Source organism: Microcebus murinus, chromosome 7, assembly GCF_040939455.1.
Source record: "Microcebus murinus isolate Inina chromosome 7, M.murinus_Inina_mat1.0, whole genome shotgun sequence".
NCBI classification, from domain to species: domain Eukaryota; kingdom Metazoa; phylum Chordata; class Mammalia; order Primates; family Cheirogaleidae; genus Microcebus; species Microcebus murinus.
In genome coordinates, this window is record NC_134110.1 from 80,018,553 (window position 1) to 80,043,104 (window position 24,552).

The following is a 24,552-nucleotide window of genomic DNA, read 5'->3' on the forward strand; positions in this document are numbered from 1 at the left end:
TTCATGGCACCCACTGACTCAATATACAGGGAGTGGTCCAATTTCACCCACAGACACCACCTAACGCCTCAGAAACTAAGCAAGGTGTGTGAATACCCAAACAATAACTTAAGGAAAGAAACAACAACTGATCGACATGGGAAGAAATCAGCGAAAGAACTCAGAAATATGAAGAACCAAACGGAACACACACCCCCAAAGAGGAGCACCAGCCCCATAGAAACAGACACCAACCAAAATCAGGCAACCAATATGACAGAAGAGGAATTTCGTATGTGGATCATAAGAACACTCACCCAGCTGCAACAACAACTCAATAACCAACACAAAGAAACCACAAAAAGCCTCCAGGATATGGGAAAAGAAATAGACACAATGAAGAAAAGTGTAACCGAACTCCTGGAAATGAAGAATCAATTCAAGGAACTACAAAATGCAGTGGAAAGTCTCAAGAACAGGGTAGATCAAACAGAAGAAAGAATCTCAGAGCTTGAAGATAACACCTCCAATTAAATAAATCAGTCCCAGAAATACAGCAGAGAAACAAGAGAAAAGAGCAAAGCCTACAAGAGCTGTGGGATTATGTGAAGAAACCTAATGTGAGGGTCACAGGGTTACCAGAAGGGGAAGAAGACAACACTCAAGGGTTGGACAAGCTGTTTGAAGATATAATAGAGGAAAATTTCCCAGGCCTTGCTCAAAATCTTGATATACAAGTTCAAGAAGCTCAGAGGACCCCTGGGAGATTCAACGCAAACAGGAAGACGTCACGACATGCAGTCATCAGAATGACCAAAGTATCAACTAAAGAGGCCCTTCTAAGAGCTGTAAGACAAAAGAAGCAAGTAACATACAAGGGAAAGCCAATTCGAATAACATCAGACTTCTCTAATGAGCCTTTACAAGCAAGGAGAGACTGAGGCCCCATTCTCACTCTTTTGAAACAAAACAATGCCCAGCCTAGAATATTATTCCCTGCAAAACTAAGCTTCGTATATGAAGGAGAAATAAAAACATTCTCAGACAAGCCAAGGAACAGAGAATTCACCACGACAAGACCAGCCCTACAAGAAGTACTTAAAACAGCATTACGCACAGAACATCATAATAATAACCCACGAATATAAAAACAACCAAAACCCAAAGATATTAAAGGCCAGATATCACAATGGCTCAAGACAGAAATCATAGCAACAACATCCAACCCAAAAGAATGAACAGTAATCTACCTTACCTATCAGTTCTCTCAATAAATGTGAATGGCTTAAACTCTCCACTCAAGAGACATAGGCTAGCTGAATGGATAAGAAAATACAGGCCAAGTATATGCTGTCTTCAGGAAACACATCTAACCTGCAAGGATGCATATAGACTAAACATAAAAGAGTGGAGATCAATATTCCAAGCAAATAGAAGCCAAAAGAAGGCTGGTGTGGCAGTTCTAATTTCAGACGATTTAGTTTTTAAACCAACAAAAGTAGTAAAAGACAAAGAGGGTCATTATATAATGGTGAAGGGCACAGTCCAACAAGAAGAGATAACAATTTTAAATATATATGCACCCAACTTAGGTGCACCCAGATTCATAAAGCAAACCTTACTGGAGCTAAGCAAATGGATTAATAGCAACTCCATAATCGCCGGAGATTTCAACACCCCACTGACAGCACGAGACAGATCCTCCAAACAGAAAATTAATAAAGAAATAATAGACTTAAACAAAACTCTAGAACAATTGGGTATGACTGACATCTACAGAACATTCTACCCAAAATCCACTGAATATACGTTCTTCTCATCAGCTCACGGGACATTCTCTAAGATTGACCATATCCTAGGACACAAAGAAAATCTCAAGAAATTTAAAAAAATAGAAATCATACCATGTACCTTCTCAGATCACTGTGGAATAAAAGTAGAAATCAACCCTAACAGAAACTCACATTTCTACACAAAAACGTGGAAATTAAACAACCTTCTACTAAATGATTACTTCATAAATGAAGAAATCAAGACGGAAATAAAAAAATTCTATGAAGAAAACGACAATGGAGAGACAAGTTATCAACTCCTCTGGGACACAGCTAAAGCAGTTCTGAGAGGAAAGTTTATCTCCATAAATGCCTATAACCAAAAGACAAAAAGATCACAAATAGACAATCTAATGAAACGACTCAAAGAGCTGGAAAAAGAAGAACAGACCAACCCCAAACCCAGCAGAAGAAGTGAAATCAACAAGATCAAATCAGAACTAAACGAAATTGAAAACAAGGAAGCTATTCAGGAGATTAATAAAACAAAAAGTTGGTTCTTTGAAAAAATAAACAAAATTGACACACCATTGGCTAAGCTAACGAAAAGCAGAAAAGAGAAATCTCTAATAAGCTCCATCAGGAATAAAAAAGGAGATATCACAACTGATCCCAAAGAGATACAAGATACAATTTATGAATACTACAAAAATCCTTATGCACACAAACTAGAAAATGTGGAGGAAACGGACAAATTTCTAGAAACACACAGCCTCCCTAGGCTCAACCAGGAAGAAATAGATTCCCTGAACAGACCAATCTCAACAGCTGAAATCGAAACAGCAATTAAAAATCTCCCTAAAAAGAAAAGTCCCGGTCCAGATGGCTTCACACCTGAATTTTACCATACTTACAAAGAAGAACTAGTACCTATCTTGCAGAAATTATTCCACAACATCGAGAAGAACGGAAACCTCCCCGACACCTTTTATGAAGCGAATATTACTCTGATACCAAAACCAGGAAAGGATGCAACAAAAAAAGAAAACTACAGACCAATATCCCTAATGAATATAGATGCAAAAATTTTCAACAAAATCTTAGCTAACCGAATCCAGACACTTATCAAAAAAATAATCCACCATGATCAAGTGAGCTTCATCCCAGGGATGCAGGGATGGTTCAACATACGTAAATCTATAAATTCAATTCACTACATAAACAGAAGCAAAAACAAAGACCACATGATTTTTTCAATAGATGTAGAAAAAGCTTTTGACAAAATTCAACACCTTTTCATGATACGAACACTTAAGAAAATAGGCATAGAAGGGACATACCTAAAAATGATACAAGCCATATATGACAGACCCATAGCCAACATCATACTGAATGGGGAAAAATTGAAATCATTCCCACTTAGAACTGGAACCAGACAAGGCTGCCCACTATCTCCACTTCTGTTCAACATAGTGCTGGAAGTCTTGGCTACAGCAATCAGACAGGAAAATGGAATCAAAGGTATCCAAATAGGGACAGAAGAGATCAAACTTTCACTGTTTGCTGATGATATGATATTGTATCTAGAAAACCCCAAAGATTCAACGAAGAATCTCCTGGAACTGATCAATGAATTTAGTAAAGTCTCAGGATACAAAATCAATACACAGAAATCAGAGGCATTCATATACGCCAACAACAATCTAATTGAGAACCAAATCAAAGACTCAATTCCCTTCACAATAGCAACAAAGAAATTAAAGTATCTAGGGATATACTTAACCAAGGATGTAAAAGACCTCTACAGGGAGAACTATGAAACACTGAGGAAGGAAATAGCAGAGGATGTAAACAGATGGAAATCCATACCATGCTCATGGATCGGCAGACTCAATATCATCAAAATGTCTATACTACCCAAACTGATCTACAGATTCAATGCCATACCTATTCAAATCCCATCAGCATTCTTCACAGATATAGAAAAAATAATTTTACGCTTCGTATGGAACCAGAGAAAACCCCGAATATCAAGAGCAATTCTAGGCAACAAAAACAAAATGGGAGGCATTAATATGCCAGATAGCAAACTATACTACAAAGCTGTAGTAATTAAAACAATATGGTATTGGCACAAAAATAGGAATATTGACCAGTGGAACAGATCTGAGAATCCTGATATAAAACCATCCTCATATAGCCATCTAATCTTTGACAAAGCAGACAAAAACATACACTGGGGAAAATAATCCCTTTTCAATAAATGGTGCTGGGAAAACTGGATAGCCACCTATAGAAGGCTAAAACAGGACCCACACCTTTCACCTCTCACAAAAACCAACTCACGCTGGATAACAGACTTAAACCTAAGGTATGAAACTATTAGAACTCTAGAGGAAAAAGTTGGAAACACTCTCCTAGACATCAGCCTGGGCAAAGAGTTTATGAAGAAGTCACGAAAGGCAATCACAGCAGCAACAAAAATAAATAAATGGGACATGATCAAACTACAAAGCTTCTGCACCGCCAAAGAAATAGTCGTGAACGTTAACAGACAATCTACAGAATGGGAGAAAATTTTTGCATCCTATGCATCCGATAAGGGACTGATAACTAGAATATACTTAGAACTCACGAAAATCAGGAAGAAAAAATCAAATAACCCCATTAAAAAGTGGGCAAAGGACTTGAACAGAAACTTTTCTAAAGAAGACAGAAGAATGGCCAACAAACATATGAAAAAATGCTCAACATCTCTAATCATCAGGGAAATGCAAATCAAAACCACAATGAGATATCACTTAACCCCAGTGAGAATGGCCTTTATCAAAAAATCTCCAAACAATAAATGCTGGCGTGGTTGCGGAGAGAGAGGAACACTCCTACACTGCTGGTGGGACTGCAAACTAGTTCAACCTCTGTGGAAAGCAATATGGAGATACCTTAAAGCGATACAAGTGAATCTACCATTTGATCCAGCAATCCCATTGCTGGGCATCTACCCAAATGATCCAATGACACTCTACAAAAAAGACACCTGCACTCGAATGTTTATAGCAGCACAATTCATAATTGCAAGGCTGTGGAAACAGCCCAAGTGCCCATCAATCCAAGAATGGATTAATAAAATGTGGTATATGTATACCATGGAGTACTATTCAGCTCTAAGAAACAATGGTGATATAGCACATCTTATATTTTCCTGGTTAGAGCTGGAACCGATACTACTAAGTGAAGTATCCCCAGAATGGAGAAACAAGCACCAGATATATTCTCCAGCAAACTGTTATTAACTGAGTAGCACCTAAGTGGACACATAGATACTACAGTAATAGGGTATTGGGCAGGTGGGAGGGGGGAGGGGGCGAGTATATACATACATAATGAGTGAGATGTGCACCATCTGGGGGATGGTCATGATGGAGACTCAGACTTGTGGGGGGAGGGGGCAAATGGGCATTTATTGAAACTTTAAAATCTCTACCCCCATAATATGCCAAAAAAAAAAAAAATTGGCGAAGGGACAGAAAAAAAAAAAAGATAAAAATGTTCATAAAAATTTAAATAATGCTCCACACATACTCAATTCCCACAAATCAACATATCGGCTTATGAGAAAAACATGTTCGCACTCACACAAAAATGTACTTAAAAACTAAAGATATTTACTTCTTAACATTTTTATGTAAGAACTTATGAAAAACCAAATTCACTTAGTTAAAAAAATGCTCTGCACATGCATTATGTTCTTCTAATTTTATCACATCTATTATAGTTGATCTCCAAATTATGGTTTTCATAGTTACTGAACAGAACTAAACCTCTGAAATCTAATATTTTAGCTACTGAAAATTATTAACTAAATATCCATTTAAACTGGTAGTAAACTGTTAAGAAAACACAATTTTCAGGGTACGATTGTGTAAACTCTATGACACAATTGAAATGGGACAATATTTATTTAAAGCTCTGTGTTTCATTCTACTTCTAGAATTTCCTAGAAATAAAGACAATCATCTTTTAGAAGAAGGGAATATTTTTCCACTTGCATGTATTTTCTTTTAAAAAAAATCTGTTAAAGTTAACCCACAGGTTTTCTAGAAGTCAACTACCAAACATAAGAATTTTTCCAAGTATAAAAAGAAATTTTTATGTGACATGACTCTAATACATTACAGATCACTCCTATGACAGATAAAAGTGGACCACAATAAAGATTATATATTAATACACCAGGTTTTAAATAATCACAAGTCACTGACATGTCATTTACTAATCTCAGTAGAAGCTGAGAAATTTCTTGAATGTTACAGCTAACCAGATGTCTTAACTACACCTTTACTCAATCCTGCATCATCTGTATAAACTGAAATAATGGTTGCCATACCAACTTCAAGTAATTCTTTCACTTGTATCAGGACCCGTAATTCTATGACCTGCCAACAGGTTTACAGATGAGGGAGATTTAATTTCTTTTCTTTCACTTATTCACCAAAATATAATTGTGGGCCTATATTCGAAGCATTCTGCTAGACTTTATAGTTGAGTCTGGAAGCAAGGCAGACATGGTCTGTGCCATCATGAAGCTTACAACATAGTAAGGGAAACAAATAAATCATTACTTCAATAATTCTAAAAAAAAAAAAAAAAAAAAAAGGAACAAACTCGGCCACTAAACAGCCATGAATGGTTCTTTCTTTCTTTCCTTCTCTCTTTCCTGTTTATTTATTTTTTATTTAACTGATAACCATAGAGACAGAGAATGGTTCTAATTTAATACACTAATATAGTAATGTTCCAGTTAGTATAGTAATATTTTGGCCAGAAGCAAACACAAATAGTTGGAAAACCTCTTTTAACATGTAAGGATTCTATATAAAATGGACAATCAAAATCTGAACAAATATGATTGACAGTTTTACATGATATAGGACAACCAAAAATTTTTAATCTTAATGGTATTATAAGCAGTCCACACCTCACAAAATTATTGTGCTCAAAATCTCTAACTTAGTAAAAGCATATTTTCCCATAGGGATCATATATATGATGGTCAGATTTTCTTAGATCAGTTTTCAACATTTAAGCAGAAGGACAGAATGTTTTCAACGTGAGACAGAAAGAGATATGTCCAAAATCATATAAGTCATATAGATATTTATGGCACCATAGGATATAGAAGCCTGGCTTTCTGACTCCAAGTCAGCACTTCTTTTCATTACACCAGCCAGCTTCATATGCCCTATCTAAGAATAAAGTGTGTCAGTTCAACTTAATATTGCCAACTGATAAAATCACCAGTATGACAGGAGAGGTATGAAAAATAGCAGCTTTTAATTCATAATCAACTGTAAATAAAACTATAAACAATACTAAAAACACACACTATAACCTAGCATGGAAGGCAATTCTTCCTGGTAAATGGTTAAAAGGCTTTGTAAAATTAAAGTACGGCTGTATCTGTAGTTCACTTAACTATCCAATGAGTCAATTCCAGAGAAGAAAAAAAATCAAATTAGTTTGTTACCACTGGAATTTGTGAATCTTTTACTTTTCAACTACCTAGTCTACTGATAACCTGTCTCTTTCTTACAGATAGCCTATCTCTTCTTTCTGGAGGCACAATAATAAGAAAAAAAATTTAACTCATCAGATCTTGCTAGTTCATTTTTTCCCATGAGTGATAATTACTTTAAATTCCTTTTAGGTCTTGCTTTTTCTATGTAGTCTGAATTGAGAAACTTTGGTAGTTACTCTCATATCACAGATACCCATATATATATATTTCCCACATAAAAACCAAAGTGAATGTGAGCCACAAAAGACCTATACTTGAAAATAACATGAGCTATATTTCCTTCATCAATTATATCAGTATATGTGAAGATATAGACATAATTCTTCATTCTAATGGTCCTGTGGCAATCCCTTCATTTTCTGATTTATCAAAATAGAAGAGAAAGTGAGTTTCTAGAAATTGGTGGCTTTATATTAAATTCTCTAGTGTTATTAACTTTTCCCATATTAAAATATATTATTAAAGTTTAATTATGCTATTTCATTAAAAGTCTTATATATAAAACTGTAGAAAGAAAATATTTAAAAAGTTTATTAAATGAAAAGAAGCACCCCACTATTCACATTTCAAGATATTTTATCTTTTTTGTCTGCATATATTTTTATAGTTTCCATCATTCTATACATGGAGTTTTGTATCTATATCTTTCTCTCGTTATAGAATCATCTTATTAAAACGTATATATATTTTATGGTTGCAAAATATTCCTGTGTAGATTTTCATAATTTATTCTTCAAACAAAGCTAGACATTTAGGTGATTTTACTTTTTCTTTTTTACGTTACAATAAAAACATGTGAAAAGAGTACAATGCTTAGAGCCCAAAAGACCTTAATTTATATTCTGTTTCTAACTTTTAATAGCTATATGATTTTATTTTGCTTCTCTGACTCTATTATTCTATGGTCATGGGTGGTTTTAATAAAAATATATGCAAAAAGTCTAGCACAGTGCCTGATACATAGGGCTTAGCAAATTATAGTTACTATAAAACCCTTTCATATTTCAAATTATTTCCTTAGACTAGATTCTCAGAAGTAAAATTATTCATTGAAAAATATAAATTTTTTAAGGCTCCTGATAAGTACCACCAGATTATTTTCCAAAATGTTTATAATTTAGATCCTCAACAGCAATGAGTATGCTCCTGATCAGTAATATGCTAACTTAGAAAATTAAGTTCAATGAAAAACCCAATTACCTAAACAAAATAAAACCTTAATATCATTTAAATACATATCACTAATAAATTAAATTCAATGAAGACTTACCCTGCCTGAGGGACTGCTATCCCTTTATGAGAGGGAGATAAGGTCTGAAGTTTGTTTCCCAAAGAGCTGCTAACTGAGGACACTTTACCTGAAGGCACACCTTATAATAAAAAAGGTATTAGTTTTAACAATACTTTAAAAAAGAAAAATCACATAAAACTGATCATCTGACAAAGAAAACAAAGCTTTAGTAATATTCTTTATGCCTATAAGTCAAAAGTTATCAATGAAGAAAAAAATTTTTTGAAAAATGACATTTGCTGGGAACATATACCATCCTTCATTGAGAATTTCTAAATTTCTCTCTTTAAATTTACATACAGACAACGGTATACTTCATTGGCCAACATCTTCTTCAAACCACTAAATATTTGTCTATTAAAAACACCTGTCAAGTTCAGAAAGGTATAAAAAGCTAAAGTAAAAAGGAAGGGAAAATACTATGGTCAAAGAATCAAGAAAAGAACTTGGTGGACTATTATGAACAGATGATACATCAATAACATCAGGGATAGACATTTAAGCTAAAAAAATAAAATACCCAAATTACTTTATTTTTACCTAGAAATAATTATTTATCCTTCACATCTCTTAATTATAAATCTATTTCATTAATCCAAACAGACTACCATTATCATTTCCTTTTCCACCAACATGTTTTTAAAAACAAATCAAGTTATTTTATGGATTTCATTACCTATGACAGTTTTGCTAGCACCACTCGGCTGTGGTAATCGTGAAGATCCTGAAGATGTGGTTCCAGGAGAATTTGACTTTTTAAGTGCAGGCGGCTTATACTAAAATAATGAAAATAAGATATTTTATCATCTTTGATTATAGATTATAAACTAATAGTAGTTCAAAAACTAACATTCGTTTAGTATAGAATTTCAGTTTTACAAGATGAAAAGACTTATGGAAATGGATGGTGGTGATGGTTGCACAACATTATTAATGTATTTAATACCACTGAATTGCACAACCCAAAATGGTTAAGATGGTAAATTTTATGTTAAGTGTATTATACCAGAATAAAAAAATTGGAAAAAAAGAAGCTCATATCCCCTTAAATGAACAGTCTTTTTATTAGCTACCCAATTACCCAAATTGAGAAATATGTCACCTAGAGAGAGGTTTCCCAAAATATGCTCCTTCTGAAAACTGGTGTACTAAAAGTTAAACTCAGAGCAACTTTTCCCAATTGACACACATGCACACAAATAATAAATAAACAGTCTAATGGGAAAAAATTTCCTCAATGATAAGATTTTAAACACCAAAAAAACATTAGAAAAACTTAGAAACACCTAATGATGCTCACTTGATGGTACACCTTTAAAGGTCAAGATTTTTACCTGCTCCCGAGTATGGTTTTATATTTCATATATAGAATTTAGCCCTATTTCCTACTAATAAAAATTCATAAGATTACATACTAGTCTGGACAAGTTTTGCTATAGCTGCCTATGTATTTCTTCAATGTGAAAAGAGCAAGCTAATTCTGACTTCACTATCCTCACCAGAAAATGAATGTCAGATGAATGGAGTACAGGCTGAAATAAGATTGGATATTTCGGTTTATCTTATTTTTTTCTCTACTCTCTAGATGGATATTACTATTAATTTAATTTTACTACCTCTTTTTGAGTCCAACTTTGCTCAGTTCCCTGAATACAAAAACATCTTATCGATTACTTGCTCCAATAGAAAGAAATGAATTTGCCCCAACTTAACACAGGAATTTAAAATTCATGCCACCTTAGTTCCAACCTGATGCTTCAACTATATAACGTGACAACTATACTTGCATGTGTGCTTGGGATTTAGCACAATACAGTATTTAAATTGCTTAAAATGTTATGTGAAAAATAGACTTTTAAACCTAATTTTCAAAATCAAATCATATTTTATAAACAATAATCAGTATGAAATTTAAGATGCACTACTACCATGCACAGCCAGCTAAAACCAATTTTAACCCTTCAAATTCAGTACATGTACTTTTAAAGAATTAAATCTTGATAAAGGGTCACAAAAAAAGTGCCATGCACATTTTGCACTATTATGCCAGAAACTGAAATCTCTTAAGCATTTGAAAAAAAGAAAACCAAAACTTTTCAGTAAATGTCTTTCAAATGAACAATGACTAGAAGACTTTGGGAGAAGTATGAACTGCATAAAGATACTGTACTTTAAAGCATTAGACATGTTTCTGCTCTAAAAAGGCATCTGGTAATATCAGTCTCTCCCACTAAAAAACCAATGAAGACATTAGAAAAGACTTTATAATTAATAGCAATACGGAAAAAAGACCTAACAAAGACTTGTCAAGCTACCAGAGGGTATGTCTACTAAACATAGTCAATAAAATTAGATTAGGATCCAGGACTGGTGACATGCTCCAACTGTGTGCTGTCAACTACCAAAAAGGAACAAAATGATTAGTATAAACGAAGGGTGCTGGTGTGGCCTATTACACATGGAGAGGTCAAGTCTTTAGGCAGGGCATGGGCAAAAAGGGCTCTAGTAACATCACATACTGGAGACTAAAGATTTTTATGCACACAATAGAAATTATTATTCACTTACTGGCCTAAAAATACTTATAAAAAGGCAGAATATTTCTTTCAAAAGGTGCTTTGCTTCTCCCCTCTATACATGAGGTCTTCCCACTGTTTTACTAAGAATAATTTTATTGTCAGGGATCTCTGATATATGCAGAACCTAGACCAATCTTATCTTTATATCTTATAATATTTCCCATTACTTTCAACAAGAACTAGTCATGTTAGTTTTCTTACTGAATGCCTCTTGTTTAAAACATAATCACCCGCCTCTCAGTATCTTGCTGCTCTGCTACCTAGATAATCTTACTTCTTTCCTTCTGAGCTGAATTCTTTCCATTCCACAATAGTCTGTTGGTATTATGAAGATTTTCAGGATGACTCTATCAATCAACAATTCTATATAAATCCATTTTAATAATCAAAAGAACTAAATTGCCTATGTATACAATTAAATTCATATACATATTATAATATTTGTTAGGGGTTTTCTTGGTATATTTATACTCATCACATCTAACAGATTTCATTAGTAAAATATTTATACTTACAAAGACTATTTACTGAAATTGGAAAAAGTTTAAAGAACTAAGTTTAGGACATCCATTTCTGATTAAATGGTAGAATGGACTATTTAGACCAACCTTTCAACTAAAAATGCTCAGGAAAGTATAAAAATATCACTGTAAAAGCACTGAATGTCAGATGAGAGAAAGAAGGAATTGCCAAGCCAAACCATGTGAGATTGTAATAAAAACCTGGCTATCATATGGATTTGCTGTATAAATTTGTTATTAGGCTGGTCAAACAAACTAAAGCCAATAATTTTTTTTTTTTTTTTTTTTTTTTTTTGAGACAGAGTCTCGCTTTCTTGCCTAGGCTAGAGTGAGTGCCATGGCATCAGCCTAGCTCACAGCAACCTCAAACTCCTGGGCTCAAGCAATCCTGCTGCCTCAGCCTCCCGAGTTGCTGGGACTACAGGCACGAGCCACCATGCCCGGCTAATTTTTATATATATATATATTAGTTGGCCAATTGATTTCTTTCTATTTTTATAGTAGAGACGGGGTCTCGCTCAGGCTGGTTTTGAACTCCTGACCTTGAGCAATCCGCCCGCCTCGGCCTCCCAGAGTGCTAGGATTACAAGCGTGAGCCACCACGCCCGGCCTAAAGCCAATAATTTAATTTAAACATTTCCAGACTGTGAGTACTCTTAGATACCTAAAAGGAACAAGTGCAAATCTCTGAAAAAAGGCATGTCACATGAATAATCATCATGAATAATATTTTAAGAGTAACAAGCAGCAAAAGTCAATAATAATCACGGAGGGAAGGATACAAAGAACCATGAATGGGGGGGGGGAAGACAGCAGGGACACATCCATAAAAGTCACCTGACACTACAATTATAAGACACATATTAAAATACAATTATGCTTACTACACTTAAAAAAATAAAAGACAACCATGAAAATGTTAACAGGAAATTGGAAACTATAAGAAACAATAAATTAGAAAAATAGCCAACTTTAAGAATTTAAAAACAAAATAAGAAATTACAAACATAATGGTAGAAAAGTGAAGTGGCTATATAGCCCTCCTACAGATAACAATTACAACAAAAGGATTGTTTTTAAATGATTTTAAGAGACAAGAAACCATGGAAAACTCACAGCTGTGTTTAACTGCCTACTGAAACCTCCCTTCAAAAAAAAAAAAAAAAGAAAGAAAGAAAGAAGAAATAACACTTTGCAGAAGAACCAAATAGAAACAAGAATTGATATAACATATTATGTACCCATGGACCCAACTATATGGATAGAATGGAGAATATTATGCTAAGTGAAATAAGCCAGGCATGGAAATACAGATACTACATGTTCTAACTTATATGTGGAATCTAAAACACTGTAACTCAAAGAAGCAGAGAATAGAATGTTACCAGAGGCTGGGAATGTGGGGAAGTGGGGAAATTATGGTTAAATGGTATAATCCTCAATGAGACAGGAGGAATAGTTTTATTATTTTTTTTTACTTTGAAATAAATTCTATAGCATGGCAAATGCAGTAAATAATAATGTACCATACATTTCGAAGTATCTAAAATAAATAAATTAAATAAATAAATTAAAATAAATTTCAAATGTTCTTACCACAAAAAGGATAAGGATTTGAGGTAATGGATATGATAATTAGCTTGATTTCATTATTCTACATTGTATTCATAAATCATAATATCACTTTGTACCCCATGAATATATACAGCTATAATCTGCCAATTTACAATGTAAAATAAATACGTAAATAAAAATAAAGCAATAAGTATAGCAATACACATCAAAAATACTGATCCGTTTATAATGACTACAGAATTACATACATTTAACAGTAGCACTAAGGATGATGATACGTAAATAAAAATACCCATAGATAGGGATAAGTTAAAGATGCATTGTTATTCCTACAGTGAACATTTTAAAAAAACACAAAAAGTTATAGCTAGAAAGCCAATAAAGAAAATAAAATTTATTTTATGAAGACAAAAGGGATAAGAAACAAGTAACGGAAGAATAAAAAAAAAAAAAATTAATGACAAAACAGAAAACAGACAGCAACATAGCAGACCTAAGCATAACCAAATCAGTAATAATTGCATCCAATGTAAATGCCTAAGCACTTCCACCAATAAGATGAGGTTATCAGATCAGATTTTAAAAAAAACACACACAAAGAAAATCAAGAACCAATTACAGGCTGCCTGCAAGTGATACAAAAACACAAATTTAAATTAGAGAACAGAAAGAAAATACATGAGCATAAGATGAAATGGTTATATTCTTATCAGATGATATACACTTTAACATAAGAAAAATTGCCACAGGCAAAAAGGGGCATTTCATAATAATAAAAGAGTCTCCTTTCGAACTCCTGACCTCCAGCAATCCGCCCACCTCAGCCTCCCAGAGTGCTAGGATTACAGGCGTGAGCCACCACTCCGGCCTGAGATGTGCACCATCTGGGGGGGATGGTCATGCTGGAAACTCAGACTTGTGGGGGGAGGGGGGGAAAGGGCATTTATTGAAATCTTAAAATCTGTACCCCTATAATATGCCGAAATAAAAAAAAGTCAATAAATGAAGATGACAAATTAAAAATGTAAATACAAATAAGAAGATAAATTCAAAATATCTGAAGCAAAAACTGGCAAATATAATGAGAAACACAGAAAAAACCCACAATCATAGTTGAAGATTTTAACATATACCCCTCAGTAACTGATGGAACATCTAGACAAAAAGTCAGAAAGGACATAAAAGATCAGCCACTTTAACCTAAGTGACATTACAAAACTCAAAACTCAGCAACTGCATAAGAGACTTTTTTTCCCAAATACCATGTAACATTCACCAAAAAGGACCATATGCTAGGCAATAAAACAAATCTCAATAAGATGGAAATCTTACCAAGTAAGTTTCCAGACCACAACAAAATTGAATTAAAAATAAATAATAAAACATCTAGAAAAGCCTCAAATATCTGGAAATAAATTACTCATTTTGAAATAAACTATGAGTAAAAGAAGAAACCACAAATTAGAGAATATTTTGAATTGAATGATAATAAAAATAAACATTAAGATCTGTGAGATGCAGCTAGAGCAATGAAGCCAAAAGCTTTTTGTTTGAAAACATGTAATAAAATTGATAAACCTCTAGCTAAACTGATCAAGGAAAAAAAAAACTGATCAGTGAGAACAAAACAAAAGACAAAATACTAGCAGCAGGAATGTAAAAGGATGTCACTGAAAATTCTAGAGGCATTAAAAGAGAATATTTTCAAGTCAATAAATTCAACTACATACAGGAAAGAGACAAATTATGTGAATGATGGCAACTGCCAAAACTGACACCAAGAAGAATCTACAAAGAAATTGATATAATAGTTAAAACACTTAGAAAAAAGAAAATTCCATGCTTAGGTGGCTTCAATGATGAAGTGTTGGAAACATACAAAAAAGGAATAATACTAATACTGCAAATACTTTTTGAAAAAATACAGGAGGAAATAAACACAAACCCATTATGAGGCCAGTATTACCCTGACACCAAAACTAGCCAAACTAGACCAGTATTCCTCATGACAATAGATGCAAAAATTATTAATAAAATTTTGGCATATCAAATCCAACAATATATCAACTTATATAAAAAGGATAACAATTCATAAGGAAATGAAATGTATTAATGGAATGCAAATTTGGCTTAATATCTGAAAACCAATCAGTGCAATACATCATATTAATAGAATAAGGGAAAATAAACATACTTCATTTTAACACATAAAGAATGAGCATTCAACAAATTCAAAACCCACCAATAGTTCAGAAGGAAAAAAAAAGTCCCAGAGAAGAGAAGAAAACTTTCTTAACTTGACAAAGAACACAGACAAAAACCCACAGCTAACAACATACTCAATGGTAAAAAACAGAATGCTTTTCACCTAAGCATAGAAACAAGGCAAGAATGTATGCTCCCATCACTTCTATTCAACACTGCACTAGAAGTTCTAGATAATACAGTAAATCACACAAAAAAATAAAAAAGGCTGGAGAGGAGAAAATAGAACTGTCCTTATTTACAGGTGACATGATTGTATACATAGAAAATTCCTAAGAAATCTGTAAGAAAGATATTATATTAATAAGTGAATTTAGCAAAATAGCATGGTACAAGATCAATATATAAAAACCCAGTTTTATAAATATCAGACTAAACAAGCAATTAACAATGGAAGTGAGATAAAATATAATTCCACTTACAAGAGCATCCAAATACATGACTACTCAGGGAAAGATTTAATACAATAAATATATGACTTATACTGAAAACTATAAAACATTGTTAAAATAAAGAACACTCAAATAAGTAGAAAATATAACAAGTTCATTATTTGGACTATTCAGTATTATTAAAATGATAATCCTTCCCAAATTGATTTATGGATATAATATAATCTCAAATACTAGCAGTCATTTTTTGTAGAATTTTTCATCATTTATAAAATTTATCTATAAATATAAACCTAGAATAGCCAAAGCAATTTTTAAAAGGAATTCAAGTTGGAAAATTTAGATTACCTGATTTAAGACTTAAGGTACAATATTCGGTATAGCAATAGGCTGGTATTGATTAAAGGACATATAAATCAATGCAACAGAACAGTATGTCCTGAAATAAACCCATGCATATATATTTAACTGATTTTCAACCAAAATTCCTAGAAAATTTATTTGCAATTTAGAATCTTTTCAACAAATGGTGCTGAAACAATAGAATATCCACATATAAAAAAATTAACAATTGCCCTTTATATAATATTATACTATACACAGATGTCAGCTTGAAATGATTCATAGATACAAGAACTAAAACTATAAACTTCTAGAAAACATAAGGGAAAAAAATCTTTGCAACCTTGATATAGAAGATTTCTTTGATACAACACAAAAAAGAATGTATTATAAAAGAAATAATAAATTAGACCTGATTGAATTTTAAAACATATCCTCTACAAAAGACACCTTTAAAGAAAATAAAAAGTCAAGTCACCGAATGGGAGAAAATATTTCTAATATACACCAGAAAAATACAAAAACTATGTACCAAGCTCTTCCACTAAACAGATAACCTATAAAAAGGTGTTTATATATATGTGTGTGTGTGTGTGTGTGTGTGTGTATAGCAGGACAATGGTATTTTAATGTCCTGTGTTATAAGCACAAAACTATACATTTGAAAGAGCCATTTTCTCATTTATTTGTAGAAATAACCAAAATTGAGCACATCACCTGTGTCCGAGAAGTCGGTTTTCCTTTGGTATCAGCAGAAAATTTGCCTTTATTACTAATACGTGCTGCCTGTTCTTTACAGAAATTTATATGTCTATCAGCTGCATTTTCATTGAATCTCCTCTGGCAATATGGACATTGGATATAATCTAAAATAGATAAAAACAGAAACATATTAAAAACATAATACTTGAAATGTACACTAAAAATCAGAAGTTTTTATAGACACATCATTTGAGATATATAACATAAGTAATAACATCTGAAAAGCAAAAACTTCTGTTTCCTTATAACCACCTAGACTGACTGAATTTAGTAAAGAATTTTAAGAAAAGGTCTGCTAGTACATGATAAATTTCAATTTTCTCCTGGCTTTGAATCAAATTTGAGGAGGGGAAAAAAAGAACATAAGATAAATCATCAGTACAAAAAAATAAGTATAGGAAAAATGTTATTTCTTTTTTGCTTCTATATGTTTTCATAATAAATACACATTTATATGTGTAGACTAGTTGAGCAATAATAACACATAACATTAAAATACATTTTTAAAATATGGGCTCATCTATTAAAATCTTTCGTCTAATTGAAAACTGTCAAGAAATAGTTTAGTCATCTTTAAACAGTGTTATTTTCTCTTAAACTTCCCAACAGATGGAGAAGTGATAAAAATACACCTCACTACATAATTAATTCAAATTTAAGACACAGCAAATGTTTCCTAGATGAAATGTTCTCCCAAAATACAAAGTATACTGTGAATTAAACTTCTTTTAAAATTATCCTAAACCAAATTTTGTAGCACTGTAGGAGATCTGAACTAAATGAGACACTGGGAATAGATGTCAAATTTAGTAGTGTAAAAAAAAAAATCCTTAATTTATTTTGACAGGTTTATTTTTTGATAAGGAGTTTGCCCTTTTGCATTTATTCATCAGAAGCTCAGAAATTTGTCCTCTGTAGGTCCAAAACCTCTACCAAAGAAGCAAGTTGTTTTTGCCAGGCCCAAGAGATTAAAAAAATTTTTAAGTCCAAATTATACCGAAGAACTGGTACCTATTCTGACTTATATTAGGCGTAAGAAATATAATTCTGTAGAGTAAGATGCAATATCTAAATACCTCCAAAGCAGAGAGAAAGAGAACTCAAGTTCATGGGGAAAATAAAGGTAGTAACAGAGGAGACCCAAGACCAGTTGGAGCATCCCGGAAACATTCATACATTAAGCTTAATTACTAATACTCTAGAACAAGGGTGGGCAAACTATGGCCCCTGGGCCAAATCCTGCCTGCCTGCTGCCTGTTTTTATAAAGTTCTATGGAAACACAGCCATGCCTATTTATTTACATACTGTCTATGGCCAGTTCTGTATTTACATACTGTCTATGGCCAGGTACCAGTTCTTTGGTATAATTTGGACTTAAAAAATGTTTTAATCTCTTGGGCCTGACAAAAACAACTTGCTTCTTTGGTAGAATAGTGACAGAGCTGAGTAGTTGTAATAGTGGACCCTGTGACCTACAAAGCCTAAGATATTTACTATCTGGCCCTTTATAGAAATAATTTTGTAACCTCTCTTCTATAATAAAATGTAAAAATGATTATATCTCGATTTGCTAAAGAACTTTCTCTTTTCTAGAAAATAAACTTTAATCTAGAAAACTAACATAATTTTAATGTAGCTATCTTATTACATTAACAACCTCTCTATAAGCTGCCTTAATAACCAACATCAAAGCACCATCAGTGCTACTTTAAGTCTTTCAGTATCTTATACTGGGTTACCAAAGTCTTGGTTTGCTTTTGGTAACAATGAACTGCTTCGTTCACTGTTTTTATCTGCTAATTGAAGAAAATATAATAATGCAGGAATTTAAGGCATAATTTAGGTCTACCAATCTATACTGTAGTCTTCCCACATACATTCTAGAAATAACATTATGATTTTTTTTTCCTTCCCAAATGAAAAGATACCAAAGAACCAGGTAACATAACTATATGAATCCTACTGAATGACTACATTTCAATCTGAGCACAGTTAAAGTATTTCCTGGAATATTAACGTTTAATAGTTATAAATAATTTTTAAATGACATACAATGCTTTATATTTAAATAAGAATATTGAAATAAAAAGATAACACACTTCTATGCTCTAATGTGTTTTTATAAACCTAGATGCCTGGATTATCAACATTATTTTATACCAAAGCATTTAAAGATTATACTTCATCAGGTTTCACCATTATAAATTAAGTTTAATAATAAGTTAAAATGCAAAAACTCTATCATTATTTTCTCTCAACAGGAACATTTCTGTCAACAATATTCCATATACCAGGATCATAAGAAGGTGGAGGAGGAGGAGGAAGTTTGCCACCCTCTTTAAGTGCCTGATCAAGGCCTTTAGCTGCTCTTATGGTGGCAATGAATTCTTCATGTTTTCTTCTCCAATTAGATGGTTTCTTTGGTGGTTCTGGCTATAAATAAATAATAATAAAAAAAAGTATCACAATTTTTTTAGTAAATTGAAATAAAACTTGAAGTAATGCCATATTATTTTGAATATTCTCTTATCAGGAGTCCTTAAATGAATTCCTTTCCAAATTTATAATATTAAAGAGAAACATTATGTGATTGCATTGTATCATATGCAATCTTTTATGCAATTCTTATCATGACAAACACTGCTAAGTGCTTTCTGAAGTGTTACATCTATTTAGACTGCTACTAAGAGTGCTGCTATGGTTTGAATGCTCCCTCCAAAACTCATTGAAATTTAATTACCATGAATACAATATTAAGATGTAGGGGCATTTAAGAGGTGATTAGGCCATAAGGGCTCTGCCCTAACAAATGGATTAATGCTTTTATGCCAGGAGTGGGTTCGTTATTACAGAAGTAGGCTCCTGATAAAAAGATACTTTTGGCCCCTATTTTCTCTGTCTCATATGCATGCTTGCTCTTCCACCACGGGATGATGCAGCAAGAAAGTCCTCACCAGATGCCAGTGCCATGCTCTTAGACTTCCCAGCCTCCAGAACTGTAAGGAATACATTTCTTTTCTTCAGAGATTAACCAGTTTGCAATATTGTTATAGCAGCAGAAAACAGACTAAGATAAGAATATGTCCCTATTTTCCTATAGACTCTCTAATAGAGTACGTTATCAAACTTTTGGGTTATTAACTCACTAAAAAGGTGAAAAATAGTCCTCTCTCTGTGGATTTAATTGGATTTTCTTTTCTAATTAGTGAGATTGAGCATCTTTTCATATTGTTAAGAACCATTTGTATTGCCTCTTTTGTGAACTGTTTATGTTCCTGATTAACATTTATTGGGTTATTGGTCTTTCTTGTCACAATTTCTATTGATAGTAACTCTTTATAGGAACTATCCCCTTCCTCCTACCAACAATTTGTCTTTTGACCTTGCCTATGAGTCTTTTGAAATGCAGCATTATTTTTAAAATATGGTTTAATTTTCAGATCTTTTCTTTTATGGTCTCTAGATTTGCAGTCATATTTAGCCATGCTCAAACTCACATGATAGAAAAATGAAATTCTCCCATGTTTTCTTCTAGAACTTCCACAATGTTGTTTTAAAAATTTTAAATTTTTATTCATATGGAATTTACCCTGGTGTATGATGAGACAAATGATTTAACTTTACTTTGTTTTTTAACATAGCTATACAGTTGTCCCACTATCCTTTATTGACTCCCCAACCTCCCACAGAACTGAGATAACTACCTTTATCACACCCCAAACTCCTTCATGGATTTGGGCCTATTTCTGTTAATGTTCTGTTCCATTGTTCTGACTATCCGTGTCAGTATCAGTGTTTCAAATATTGAAACTTTATATTTTAATATCTGATAGAGTAATCCTATTTTACTCTGCTACTTTTTCAATCTTTTCCTGGTTATTCACATACATATATTTTCCATAGGAACATTAGAATCAGCTTGTCTAATTTTAAAAAATATTTTAACTAGAAAAATTAAACATTTCATTCATAAACAAGTTAGGAAACTTAAAATCTTTATGATGTTGATTCTACCTATACAAGCACCTAGGCCATATTTCCACTTGAAGTGGTCATTTGTATCTTTTGGTAGGTTTTCTGAGTATTCTTTGTGAAAGTCCTGTATCTTTATCATAAGGTTTATTCCTAAGTATTCGAGATTTTGTCTCGTCCTTTAATATAAGGTCTTTTCTCATTTTTATGTGTTAATAGGTTGTTTGCTGAATATATGATGCCTAGTACTTTATGGATAGTAACATTATACCACATTATTTCACCTTTCCCTTATTGTTTGCAGTAATTTCTCAGTTGATTTTCTTAGGTTTTCCAGGTATATCACATCTTCTAATAATAACCATTTTACCCATTCTTTTCCTCCATCTTTATGCATGTAATTTCTTGTTCTTATTGAACTGGATCAGCTGGCGTGTACTGTGTTGGTTGCAGCTTAATCTTGTTCCTGACTTTAACAGGACTACCTCTATTGTCTTTCCATTAAACATCATGCTGGCTCATGTGCTACAAAGATTTATTTTGTCATATTATTGAAATATCCAACTATATCTATTAAGCCTTTATTTTTTATATCAAGAATAAGTGTTGAATCAACAAAGTCAAAAGATGGCTCTTTAAAAACACAATAATGCAAGACTAATCAAGAAAAAAGAGAACACAAATTATTAGGGAATAGAAATACGCCATACAGTTCATACAAACATAATAAAGAAGATAGTATAAAGAAACTTTATCTCAATCAATTTGATAATTAAAATGAAACAGGCAATTTACTTGGAAAACACAACAAAACAGATACCAAAATAAATAGAAAATCACAAGTGTTATATTTATTGTAAAAAATAAATCTATTCCTCCCCACAAAGAAACCTGCTGGCTCAGCTGCCTTTATTTTTTAATTCTTGCAAACATTTAAGGAAAAAATAGCATGACGCTTATATAAACTCATTCAGAGAATAGAAAACAAGAAAACAACTTTCTAGCTAGTTTTCTGAGAGCAGCAAAACTTTGAAAAAAGGAAAAATTATAGACCCACTTCTATAATGAATATGGATGTAGAAATAGTAAATAGCAAATTTAGATGTTTGAAGTGACTCTTTGAAGTTTCTTATTCTATAGCAAAATATCTGATCACAATATTAATCTGCTCCACAATGGTATTACTCATCTACTGGTAAGTTTTGCTGCTCTTTTCTCTTTTTGCCCATAGTATCTTTTATCAGTGCTGAGCTAAGAAGAGTTTTATTATTCATTACTGAATAAGTTAAGTTTTCCTGGTACAGGTATTTGCAAGAGACTTGAGGGAGGAGAGGCCCAGCATAGCCTTCCAGGCTACACAAACCGGCAGCTCTCTTCTCAGTTGCACAAGATACGGACTATTTCCTGCAAATAAAGGGTCTTTGTGTGATTACGTACACCTGCCTCTTCTGGTTCTCTAAAACAATACTGGCCCAGGAGGGCTACTGCTACCTTTAAATCCCTCAAGAACCACTTCAAAAAAAGGACACAGCCTTTTAGGTTATGCCCTTCATCTTAGGTAGGGCATTTTTATAGTGCTTTCCAAGGGCCTCTACCAATAGGCCTCCTTGACTCTGTTCCTTTTCTCTCCTTTACCCACTCCTGGCTTTTATCCAATTTCATCCCTGTTCATTCCAGTTCCTGGCTACCCAAATTCCTACAGCTCATCCCAGTTCCCACCTTGGCTGTAGTAAACAAGAGAAATAGATTCTCCGATGAGACCTCTCGCCTTTAAGGAATCACTTTTAAAGTGGCAGATTTCCAGAATCTGAGCCATGGCCCACACCCAGCAACTTCCTGTACTTCCTCTTATGGGTAATTTCTCCTGGATCTCAACTGCTTTGGGCAGTCCTTACATATATTTGGTAATCTGTGGATTATGCCTGCCTTCTGTCTTTCCAAAAATGGAGTTTGTAGTTGCTTTACCCTCACTCTGCTTGTGATTTTGAAGGATTTTTTGATAAAGGTAAATATATTGAGAACTACACTACAATGTTCAAATTTTCTAAGACACTGCTTCTCAAACTTTAATGTAAATATGACTCACCAGGGATTTTGTTGAAATGAAGATTCAGTATGTCTAGGAAGAACCTGAGATTCTGTATTTCTAAAACGTTCTCTAATAACAGATATTACTGCTATATGGACCATACTTTAAATAGCAAGGCAATAAATCACTTAATGTAAAGCCATGGTTTTTACTTTTTTTCTGGAAATTAATTTTTAAGTATTCAAACCCCCTTCATTATAAAAGAAAAGAATAACGTTTATTGTGATCACCACTATGAGATCTAATGTAATTCCCACAATAACCCCACAAGATAAATACTACCACTATTACCATTTTACCCCATAAATAGAAGGATAATTAGATTAAGTAACTTGCCCCAAATAACATAGAATGTAGCAGACTCAGGGTTAAATCCAGGCATTCTGACTCTTGAGCCAGTTTTCATACCCACTATATTATACTGCCTCCAACCATTGGGCTAGTTTAACTACCTAAGCTAACTTAAGTTAACATAATCATATATTTGCCAAGTTACTAAAAAACAAATTGAAATATTGGTTTATGTACCTTATTCAAATTTTATCATCCTTCCCTTACATATTCACAGACTGAAAATTAAAGATGAACATCTGATTTTTCTATCATCAAATGATTTTATTAGTAAGATTAATTTCCCTATAGGGAAATGTTTTCCTGTAAAACTGGAAGACGTTATTACCATTAAAAGTAGGGTTTTGTTTCAAAATCTATTCAATCAGGCACTTATCTTCAATAATTTCCCTGAAATGACTCTTTATAACTACTGTGCTTCCCCGAAAATAAAACCTACCCATAAAATAAGCCCTAGCAGGATTTCTAAGCATTTGCACAATATAAGCCCTACCCTGAAAATAAAACCTAGTGATGGGCGTGGCTACACAGCATATCTGCTCAACCCATACATTTCGTTGCAGAGCAGTAAAGAAGATGAGGAGCCCTTCTCATCAGCCCCATCATGACAGCTACCATCCTAGAGGTGACCCAAAAGGTGCAGGCAGCCCCACCAACAAGGTCGGCTCCTTCTGTCAGGTCCCAGCCATTCTGTGCATGCTGCAAGCTGAGGCTTTGAAGGGAAAATAACACATCCCCTGAAAATAAGCCCTAGGGTGTCTTCTTGAGGAAAAATTAATATAAGACCCTATCTTATTTTCGGGGAAACACGGTATGTCAGATGAAGTATTCAAATAATTTATTCTTAGCAATATACAGTCAACCTTCCATATCTGTGGGTTTGGTATCCATGGGTTCAACCAACCATGGGTAAAAAAAATGAGGAAAAAAGTAATGATCAAAAATAATAATTTAAAAAATGCAGTATGACAACTGTTTACATAGCATTTCCATTGTATTGTGTATTATAAGTTATCTAGAGATAATATAAAGTATACACAGGATATGTGTAAGTTATATCCAAATACTATACCATTTTATATA

The 24,552-nt window shown here is 33.1% G+C and overlaps 1 protein-coding gene across 3 annotated transcripts in view; it reads right to left on the reverse strand.

Moving 5' to 3' along the window:
• ZC2HC1A (zinc finger C2HC-type containing 1A) overlaps nt 1–24,552 on the reverse strand; it is a 56,485-nt gene that overhangs the window by 19,616 nt on the left and 12,317 nt on the right. For all 3 annotated transcript variants that reach the window (XM_012740024.2, XM_012740023.2, XM_076005204.1), the window contains exons 4-7: nt 19,349–19,490; nt 17,012–17,160; nt 9,297–9,396; nt 8,600–8,699 (exon numbers count right to left, since the gene is read on the reverse strand). In XM_012740024.2, coding sequence (XP_012595478.1) covers nt 8,600–8,699; nt 9,297–9,396; nt 17,012–17,160; nt 19,349–19,490 — 491 coding nt within the window. The remainder of the gene's footprint in view (nt 1–8,599; nt 8,700–9,296; nt 9,397–17,011; nt 17,161–19,348; nt 19,491–24,552) is intronic.